Below are 10904 nucleotides of genomic sequence, written 5' to 3'. Positions count from 1 at the left end.
AATACTTCGCCTTCAACTTTCGTTTGCATAGAAAATGGTTTCTCTGGAAACCACAAGAACCACAGAAAAACCTCATGCGGTCTTGCTTCCATTTCCAGCTCAAGGCCATGTTACCCCATTGATGAGACTTGCTAAGCTTTTGCATGCAAAAGGGTTCCATATAACCTTGCTCAACACTGAATTTAACCACAAACGTTTGATCCGATCGAAAGGGCCAGAGTCAGTTAAAGGGTTCGATGATTTCAGGTTTGAGACTATCCCTGATGGGATGCCACCGTCAGATAAAGATGCCACTCAAGAGGTGCCTCAGCTCTGTGATTCTGTCAGAAAAAATTGTTTGGTTCCTTTTAAGGAGCTGTTGATTAAGCTGAACTCGTCTTCTGAAGTGCCTCCTGTTAGCTGCGTCATTTCTGATGGTATCATGAGCTTCGCTATCAAAGCTGCTGAAGATTTGGGCATCCCTGAAGTTCAATTTTGGACGGCTTCTGCTTGTTCTTTCATTGGATACTTGCACTATAGAGAGCTTATCAGGAGAGGAATTTTTCCATTCAAAAGTACATACTATAAACTTCTTCTTTGTTTGTTCTGTTGTCTCTGGACTGTATTGTTATTGTCTTTAACGTTCAATCTCAACTTAATTGGTATGATTAAACCTGTTTTTTAATCATCTCGTTTATAGCTTGTAATTTCTTGATCATGAGAATGATGAAACATGCATACCTGCTTAAAATATGAAATCGACATGTATCTGGACCACTTCCCACGTTATTGCTGGACCATTTCCGACGTTTTGGCCGTCCAGACCGAGTGTTCACCCCGAAGCGATTGGTTTTATACCCATTTATTGGCTTCAAATATGTAATGAGAATATTCTATTCCACTTCCTGTCTTACCTTCTAAATGGCTTCCTAGCTATGTATCCTTTATAAAGTTATATAACACTATTTTTTTCTTCAGTTCCAATGGCTACTAATGGAGTAGTATATGTATGTATGTAGGTATATATGTAAGAAACGATTACAATCTTTTTTCTGATATAACTGTTATTTCTGTTATTACTCTATTAGTAGTTATTGAAACTTAAAAAAAAATTAAAAATTGGATTCACATGTCCAAATTATGAAGTTCCTTCCTTGTTAGTCTTGATATAATTATTCATCGAACTTGAAAGACCCTTTTTTTTCTCTTTGTCCAGATGACGATTACCTCACAGATGGTACTCTTGATAAGCCAGTTGATTGGATTTGTGGCATGAGCAACATAAAATTCAGGGACCTTCCAAGCTTTTTCAGAACAACTGATCCCAACGATATTATGTTTGATTTCCTTGGAGAGGCGGCACAGAGTTGTCTAAAAGCTCCAGCGATAATCTTCAATACCTTCGATGAACTTGAAAGGGAAGCTTTAGAAGCAGTCATTTCCAAGTTTGATTTCCCAAATATTTACACAATAGGCCCTCTACATATATTAGCCAGGCACATTGTTACCGAAAGCCAAGTCAATTCCCTGAATTCAAGTTTATGGAAGCCTGACTCGAAAGTTTTCGAGTGGCTAGATCAAAGAGCACCAAACTCAGTTTTTTATGTTAATTATGGAAGTATAACAACCATGACTGACCATCACTTCAAAGAATTTGCTTGGGGACTTGCAAATAGCCAGCAACAGTTTTTGTGGATTGTTCGGCCTGATGTCGTTCAGGGAGGAGAATCAGCAATGTTGCCTGAAGATTTCCTGGAAGAGATTCAGGACAGAGGGTTGTTAACGAGCTGGTGTGCACAGGACAAAGTGTTGGAGCATCCAGCTGTTGGTGCATTTTTGACTCACTGTGGATGGAATTCTACATTAGAAAGTATTTCTGCTGGTGTGCCTCTCATCTGCTGGCCTTTCTTCGCCGATCAGCAGACTAACTGTCATTACTCTTGCAAGAAATGGGGAATTGGGATGGAAATAAATCATGATGTGAAGCGGAACGAAGTTGCAGAACTTGTACGCAAAATGATTATAGGAGAGGAAGGGGGGGAAATGAGGTTTAAGGCTAAAGAATGGAAGAAGAAAGCTGAGGAAGCTACTGAAGTTGGGGGGTCATCTTACATTAACTTTGACAAGTTTATCATTGAGGCTCTTCATTACAACGGATGCGCCGCACAAAATGTTTCTCCTGTGGCTTAAAAGAAAAATGGATTATATTAGTCATTTTTGTTTTGAATTATCTAAGCTCTATGGTTGGAGTTGCTTGCATGCCTTGGAATAAAAAGAACAATGCAATTAGAAAGTTCATAAAGCATCACTTTCTTCTTTTTTTTTTTGTCTTAGATAAAATATCTATTATCTCGAATTTGACACAACTAATAACAGGACATAATGTATAATCCTAATCAATATGATTAGGATAACCTGCGAGTATGTGCCTATTTGATTGAGTGGAATCTTGAGAATTAATGTGAGTGGAACAATGAAAAGAACCTGAATAGTAATTGCTTAAATTATCAATTACTTGTCTGTTTGGGAACCATCTCTATCATAGAATTCATTTCAATTCATCTACGTCTTGTTAAGTTTTTTCTATTAGCAAAGGAAGACACGTAAAAAAGTTGACAGGTCAAGATTTGAACTAACGTCATGATTTCAACTGGCAACAATCCTTGTGAAATGCCACGCTTAGTTTGGCACCTCAGCCGCAAATCTTCAATGTGAATATGCCATGTTATTAAATTTTTGACAGCCCTGATTGTGGCTTTGTCTTCAACTTCACAGAGACGGAGGCAATCTCTTATCTCTCTCTCTCCTTTTTTTTTTTTTTTTAAACAAAGAGGCAATCTGATTTAAGGGTACGTCCTACAAGTTCATATACTAGTGGAAAATAAAAAAGATACTAAATTGTGAAAAGCTGCAATGAATCTTACTGCACATACTAATTTAATGTAACCTTGTTGCATTAATTGCAACATGGACATCTAGAAAAATGGCAATGAATCAGCTTCAAGTTTGAGTTTCAAGTACGGACTGAAGGAATTAGTAATAGGTTAAAATATACAAGCAAATTCAAGTTATATTTCAAATGAAACAAATATGCTTAGGATTAATTTTTTTTTCACTTTCGTACACTATAACCTTTAAATTTCTGTATGATTTTTCTTTTCAAAAATCACAAGGCGCAGATGCAGCATTTCCAGTCTAACCATGGGTTCCAACAGAAACAATGAAATAGATTTTGTTGTCAAAGTGGTATATTAGTTAGGAAAACTTAAGGCTGATTGCATCTTTATTCCCTTGAAATATACAAAAATTCTCACTTTGATCCATGAACTAAAGTTTAGTATATTTTGGTCCCTAAAGTTTTAAACTTGTCCTAATTTAGTCCAATCGTTAACAAAATATACAAAACTGCCGAAATAGTTGCCACCCTTCATTAACAAAATATTCTAATTTTATTCGTAAGGTAATTGACAGTAGTAACTGATCCATTAGTTTTTGCCTGTTCCATTGTTTATTGGATTAAAATGAGATGAGATTAAGAATTTAAGAGCAACGTGTTTCAAACTAAAGTTCATGGATCAAAGTAAAAAATAAAGTATAATTAAAGGGTGCAAAATGAAATTATGAAGGGGTATTTTGTCCTTTCAGCTATTCCATTGAAAAGAATTATTTGAAGGAATCCTTTTCAAAAGGTAACAAGTGGTGCCTATCGTTTTTTATTCAAGGAAAACATACAAATAATTCCTACATTCAAGGGGTAATTAACCCTTTTAAAAATGTATGATTACTTGATTCAATGGGATGCATGGGACCTATGAAAGGATGTTTTCTATTTATATTTTGTCGCTTTGTGCATCTGGTTCATTGTGATAAAGAAATGGTGCATATTACATACAACATATGATTTTGTATATCTTTGTGCCTCAAAAAAAAAAAGAAAAATCAATTTCTGCCCCCTATGCTGCTATAAATGGCACCATCATTTTGGGACTAGTACATTCTGCTCCCGTCTATTAACTTTCATCTACGCAGGTAGGGCTGTCAACGGGCCGGGTCCGGGCCGGAATTCATTATTCCGGACCCGGACCCGAATTACTATGCCGGATCCGGATCCGACCCGTTTACCCGACGGGTCTTTTATTCTATGTTCCGGATCCGGATCCGACGGGTCCCGGATCCGGATCCGGGTCTACCCGAACAAATTTACCAAATTTTATAATTTCTAATAAAAATGAGAAAAAAATATATTTGTAAACTAATTTCTAACTAATGCAAAGAAAAAATCAAATAAGAAAAGAAATCAAAATTAACTTTATTAAAATACATCACCCTAATCAAATTATATTGATAAATATATATTTTTTAAATTATTAATTCATTTATATCCGGATCCGGGTCTAATACGGGTCGGAATACTATATTCCGTATCCGACCCGTTTTTTTGTTTGACAAAACGGATCCGGATCCGGATCCGGGAAACGGAATTAAATCCCTACCCATACCCGCAATAATTTCACGGATCCGGTCCGGATCCGGGTCTAGACCCGACCCGTTGACAGGCCTATACGCAGGAAATGGATTCTGTAGAAACCACAGAAAAACCCCATGCAGTCTTGGTTCCATTTCCAGCTCAAGGCCATGTTACCCCATTAATGAGACTTGCCAAGCTTTTGCACGCAAAAGGGTTCCATATAACCTTGGTCAACACTGAATTTAATCACAAACGTTTGATCCGATCGAAAGGGCCAGAGTCAGTTAAAGGGTTCGATGATTTCAGGTTTGAGACTATCCCTGATGGGATGCCACCGTCAGATAAAGATGCCACTCAAGAGGTGCCTCAGCTCTGTGATTCTGTCAGAAAAAATTGTTTGGTTCCTTTTAAGGAGCTGTTGATTAAGCTGAACTCGTCTTCTGAAGTGCCTCCTGTTAGCTGCGTCATTTCTGATGGTATCATGAGCTTCGCTATCAAAGCTGCTGAAGATTTGGGCATCCCTGAAGTTCAATTCTGGACTGCTTCTGCTTGCTCTTTCATTGGATATTTGCACTACAGAGAGCTCATCAGGAGAGGGATTTTTCCATTCAAAAGTAAGTTCTATAAACTTCTTTCTTTACCATGTCTTTTTCTCTTGTTTATGAGACCTGTTGTGTCACTGTCTTCGACGTCCCAACTTAATTGGTAATTGGTATGGCTAAGCAAATTTAGGATCTCTTCCTTTTATCGTATTATTTTTATTTTTGCACTGTCTTAGAAATTATGAGAGTGTTGAAAAGTAAGGTGACCATGGCTCAAGTCTTGACCCGGATGTGATCCGTTTTGACTTGGGTTTGAAGATGTTTAATTTTGATTACCCAAATTCAGCCCCGAATTATCCGCTTAAACATTCTAATAAAATTGATCGAATATACTTACAAAAAAAATAATTGATCGAGTAGGAATATTGTTATTTTTATCATATTAGGACTCAAATCCGACTAAACTTGTTAACATGTGTTTGGTCAATGAGTGAATAGTCGATAAAAGAGGTGGTGTTTATTTCTTGCAAGTTAATTTGAAAATAATAGTCAACTATAGGGATACAATAAATATAAATATGTGCATTCACCTAATACATTAGGTATAATTTAAATATATTCTAGGTGTACTGACCGGTTGCATCTGTTAGAAAAATTCTGTTAATGTTATATGCATTAATTTCTTTTTTTTTTGGTCCAAATATGCATTAGTTATGTTATAAAATTTTATTTTACCATTTCATTAAATAACATCTACATTTTTAAGATACATACAAAACTAACATATGTAATACTTTTTTTTTCGCAACGATAGATGTCCTATAATCTAATCTAGACTAATCTAGGAGGAAGGGGTAAGGGAAGATGGTCAACTAAGACCAGCCACATATTGTGGCAAATTTGAGGAAGACAGGATTGAACCCCTGACCTCCAGCGGGTGGCCAGTGGCACATACGTAATACTTACTTGGCTAATATGTGCTGTTGCTTGGACATATTAGAAAACATTAATGGTAGTATTTGGATATCAAAATTATTTCAAATAATATTTCGCTTGCATCACAAACACATTTCCCAACCTACCTTTTTATATTCCCAATCACCTTTTTATCTCACATACATCACATCACAAAAAATGCTACATTAATTATTCCAAATAATATTTCAAATAATACACTATCCAAACAAACCCTTATAGAAGTTTGGGTCGGACCAAGGACTGGGGACTGATGGGAATGGAGCATATTTTCGAGTTTCGAGGAGAAAATTTTGTCTGGGCGTGTGACAGGGCGATGCTTTTACATGATGAAGGGTTCTGTTTAATTTTATGGGAAAAATGCACTTTTCATCCTCAAAATTTGGGTTGTTGACCATTTTCATCCTCAAAGTTTCACTCAAAACACATTTCATCCTCAAAGTTACGTAATTTTGGCCAATTAAGGACAATTGACGGGAATTGGCAAATTTATCGTTAGAACCAACTGTAAACCCAACAAAAAATGGATAAAACCAAATGGGGCCACATTCCCCACCTTGATCACAAATCGGGCAATCTAACGGATCATCAAAATCAATACACAACCAACAGGCAACCAAACAAAATGTTTTTTCCCCCTCTCCTTTGTCCTTGGCAACTGCCGAAGAAAATTTAATCACAGCTAAAAAGTATAACTCTCCATAACAGAATCATCCATGCCTCAAAATTAAGCAATTAGTTTCTCAAAGAATGCAACATCCAGCTCAAGCTCAACGTAAGCAAACAATTTTTTCTTTTTCTTTTCTTAAATTATAAAGCACCAATCCTCACACATTAACATTAAACCCTAAAGTCCACATTTTTCTCATATTAAGTAGCAAAAAATCTAAATTTTTTGTTCGTAATAAATCCATTTTAGCAATAAAGTCAACAAAAAATTAATTCAATTATCAACTAGTTTAGTTTACCAGGAGAGCCAGCATAGCGCAAGAGGCGATAGGCTTGGCGGACTTTTCAACTTCAACGAGGCACATACGGCAATTTCCGGCAATAGAGAGGCGGCTATGGTAGCAAAAACGAGGAATGTCGACGCTGGCGATCTCGCAGGCTTGAAGGACCGTCATACCCTTAGGGATTTTAACTGGATATCCATCTATGAAGACTTCGGTAGCGTCTTCCGGGTTGGGGAAGTGGACTCGGGCCCCGCCGACGGGAGTTCTCTTGGGAAGATCTGGGGGGGAGAATCGGGCTGGGCTTGGGCTGCTTCAGCATTTTGGAGCTCACTAGTGGAGATGATGGAGCGGCGGAGAAGAGGAGTGAAGTTTCCTGGCTGGAGTTTTCCGAATCGCAGGAGAGTCCGGGAGGCGAGTAAACCCAGCCCCATTTTTTGGGTTTTATTGCTATCTCAGATGGACAGGATAACAATGAAATGTGTAGTTTTTCGATTTCTCTTCTTTGCTGAAAATTGAAATTGAGCTGAGAAAGACTGTGGAATGATTCTGAGGTGCGTGGTTTATCTGTGAAATTCACACGCAGCTATTGGTGGGGAACGGGATCGGTTAATAAATGACTTGGTTATCAAACCATGGGTTTTTCAGGTTGATGGACCATGTGATGTTCCAAGCTTTAATAGTAGAGCTTTAATTTAGCTAACTAATTTTGGTCCTTCGGTTTTACCCATTTTTGTTGGGTTTACGGTTGGTTTTAACGATAAATTTGCCAATTCCCGTCAATTGTCCTTAATTGGCCAAAATTACGTTACTTTGAGGATGAAATGTGTTTTGAGTGAAACTTTGAGGATGAAAATGGTCAACGACCCAAACTTTGAGGATGAAAAGTGCATTTTTCCCTAATTTTATTTTATTAAGAGACTCCAAATCTTGCAATAGAAAAGGAGAGACGAGGAGGCTAGCAAGTCACGGCCAGGATTTTCAATATCTCACCTACCTTTCTTTTTCAAACGATAGAGGTATCTCACATTCTCACCTACCTTTCTTGAATTAAAATTTTTTATAACGTATTAGCCTTCTTGGGAGAAATCAACATTAAAAAACTGCATATCACAAGAGAAATGATATTTTAGCTTCACTCTTACCTTTATTTATCCTATTAATTATGAAGCTTACAATAGAAATAAAAATTAAAATAAGGCTAGAAGGTAAATGTAAAAATATGAGAGCTTATAAATGTAAAAACAAAATAAGTAGTAGGTTTTGACCCCTCTCACCCCCTTCCCAAAAAAAAAAAAAAAAAAAAAACAAGAAACAACATAGAATGTTTATAAATATTTGGTTACAAAACAATTCTTAAACTAATATTTTCAATAATTTTTTTTATAAGTGGAGGTTACATGCATATACCAAACGTATGAAAATATTAATTTACTTTTAAATGCAACTTACATAACATCATTTATTAGAACGCACTTTCTAAAAAAAAATTTGCTTGCTTTCTACAAATTCGACTGATAAAATTCTCCAAGGTGTTACTTATTTACTAAAATTCTTCAAGTGACCAACTATAGACTAAACTCAAGTACCAGTTGGACACACAGAGAAATACAAACCAATTTGGAATGTCAATTTGGTTATCTTTTGTCCATAATTTTTTTTGATTAAAATTTTTTTCTTCCTTTTGGATTTTTTTTTTTGTAAAACAGTAGTTATTAATAGTGCAAGTGAGTTGATGGCATTTAATGAAATATCTAGTCATATCAAACTGATGAGATAAGGAATATTTTGAAAATCTCATGGATGATAAGCAATGACAGAGCCACCCTGTAATGAAGGATGGGCAACGTCGTCACTCAATTTTGTAAAAATTAAATAGTAGGCTTGAAAGGTTTGAAAGTTTTTTAGTTTTTTTATTATAATTGTAACCCCTAAATTTTGGAAAATACAATTTTTGCTTTACATTGCCCTTGAAAAATCCCAATCTCCCCAAACATTACCCCCTACAAAATATTAGTATTTTCTTCTAGATATCTCTCTGTCGGTGAAATTGTTTTGAAGCTATTAACGTACAAAATTGAATGATATGGAAAAGAAATAATGTTAGAAGCTTAAAACTTGAAAATTCAAGATAAAATACAATCTTAATGTAAACTACTTTTTTTCACATAACAATAATATCAATTTAGGAATATAGTACGGGCCCCAATGATTATAAGTCCTGACTCCACCACTAATCCTAAGTAATATTACGAAAAAGTTTAAAGAAGGTTTCTGAAATTATCACAAAAAGAAAAATAGGATTGCAATATGTTAAGTAACTCCTTCAATTGGATCTATTGAGATGGGCTTCCACATGAGCAAGTATACATGTACAGTGATAAGTTGTTGATAGCAAAACTGATCATACATAGTAGCTGTCGTAAACAAAAGAAGCAGTCTTTCTAATTTTTCTTCTTTCTTTTACCATTTTGATTAACGTGTCAACAACCTTGGTAGATAATCCTATATGAATTTTCTGAAACACAGATACTAAAAGGAATAAAACTTGATAAGGATGGTTGTTCAAATGTCTGAATTTTGATTTTGATTGCTTGACAATCTTCATAGTTGTTCCTCAATCTTGAAAAACCTTTTTTCATTTTTCTATCCAGATGACGATTACCTTACAGATGGTACTCTTGATAAGCCTGTTGATTGGATTTGTGGCATGAGCAATGTAAAATTCAGGGACCTTCCAAGCTTTTTAAGAACAACAGATCCCAATGACATTATGTTTGATTTCATGGGAGAGGAAGCACAGAGTTGTCTGAAAGCTTCATCAATAATCTTCAATGCCTTCGATGAATTTGAAACAGAAGCATTGGAGGCAGTCATTTCGAAGTTCAATTTTCCAAATATTTATACTATAGGCCCTCTACAGTTATTAGCCAGGCACATTGTTTCCAAAAGCCAAGTCAATTCCCTGAATTCAAGTTTATGGAAGCCTGACTCGAAAGTTTTCGAGTGGCTAGATCAAAGAGCACCAAACTCAGTTGTTTATGTTAATTATGGAAGTGTAACAACCATGACTGACCATCATTTCAGAGAATTTGCTTGGGGACTTGCCAACAGCAGGCAACAGTTCTTGTGGATTGTGCGGCCTGATGTAGTGCAGGGAGGAGAATCAACAATGCTGCCTGAAGATTTCCTGGAAGAGATTCAGGATAGAGGGTTCTTAACAAGCTAGTGTGCACAGGAGAAAGTATTGGAGCATTCAACTGTTGGCGCATTTTTGACACACTGTGGATGGAATTCTATGATGGAAACTATTTGTGCTGGTGTGCCTGTCATCTGTTGGCCTTTCTTTGCTGATCAGCAAACTAATTGTCATTACTCTTGTGAGAAATGGGGAATTGGAATGGAAATAAATCATGATGTGAAGCGCGATGAAGTTGCAGAACTTATACGTAAAATGATTGTGGGAGAGGAAGGGGAAAAAATGAGGTTCAAAGCTAAAGAATGGAAGAAGAAAGCTGACGAAGCAACTGAAGTAGGGGGATCATCTTACATTAATTTTGACAAGTTCATCAATGAGGCTCTTCATTACAAGGGATGAGTTGCAAAAAATGTTTCTCCTGTGGCTTGAAAGGAAAAGAATTGGCTGAAATGGCTTTGATACTCAAAATAATTCAATCACCCTTCTTCCCTCCTTTGCTGCTTATCATCTTTCATTTTGGTCTGTAGTAGTCCTATTCATTTTAAACTACATCTGTATTTGGAGTTGCATGCCTTGGATTAAGAAGAACATTGCAATTAGAAAGTTCCATAAAGCGTCAATTTTTCTTTTTCTATTTTGTTTTCTTAGCTACAATATCTGTTAATTGCTCATCATGAAATTGAAGAAAACACCAACAGGACATAATGAAGGCAGATATGTAAAAAGTACACAGGCCATGAAGTAACATCACGATTTCTACTGGAAACAATTTATATAAAATCCTACGTAGT

The 10904-nt window shown here is 36.1% G+C and overlaps 1 protein-coding gene and 1 pseudogene across 1 annotated transcript; both read left to right on the top strand.

The window, feature by feature from the left end:
* On the top strand, positions 1-2297 carry LOC113775976 (linamarin synthase 2-like). The gene is made up of 2 exons (XM_027321042.1): positions 1-554; positions 1196-2297. The coding sequence occupies exons 1-2, from the start codon at positions 35-37 to the stop codon at positions 2167-2169; spliced, it is 1494 nt and encodes a 497-aa protein (XP_027176843.1). The 5' UTR covers positions 1-34; the 3' UTR covers positions 2170-2297.
* A 1671-nt stretch (positions 2298-3968) lies between these two features.
* Positions 3969-10723, top strand: LOC113776715 (annotated as a pseudogene).
* Positions 10724-10904: the final 181 nt, after the last annotated feature.

The sequence above is a fragment of the Coffea eugenioides genome, chromosome 1, assembly GCF_003713205.1.
Source record: "Coffea eugenioides isolate CCC68of chromosome 1, Ceug_1.0, whole genome shotgun sequence".
Taxonomy (NCBI): Eukaryota; Viridiplantae; Streptophyta; class Magnoliopsida; order Gentianales; family Rubiaceae; genus Coffea; species Coffea eugenioides.
The sequence above is the reverse complement of the archived record's forward strand: the minus strand, read 5'-3'. Positions and strand labels throughout refer to the sequence as shown.

Bases quoted from the DNA above. Each gene is read 5' to 3' on its own strand.
- LOC113775976 (XM_027321042.1), top strand. From the start codon at position 35: ATGGTTTCTCTGGAAACCACAAGAACCACAGAAAAACCTCATGCGGTC. The intron at 555-1,195 runs GTACATACTATA...CTCTTTGTCCAG, and splicing joins AGGAATTTTTCCATTCAAAA to ATGACGATTACCTCACAGAT.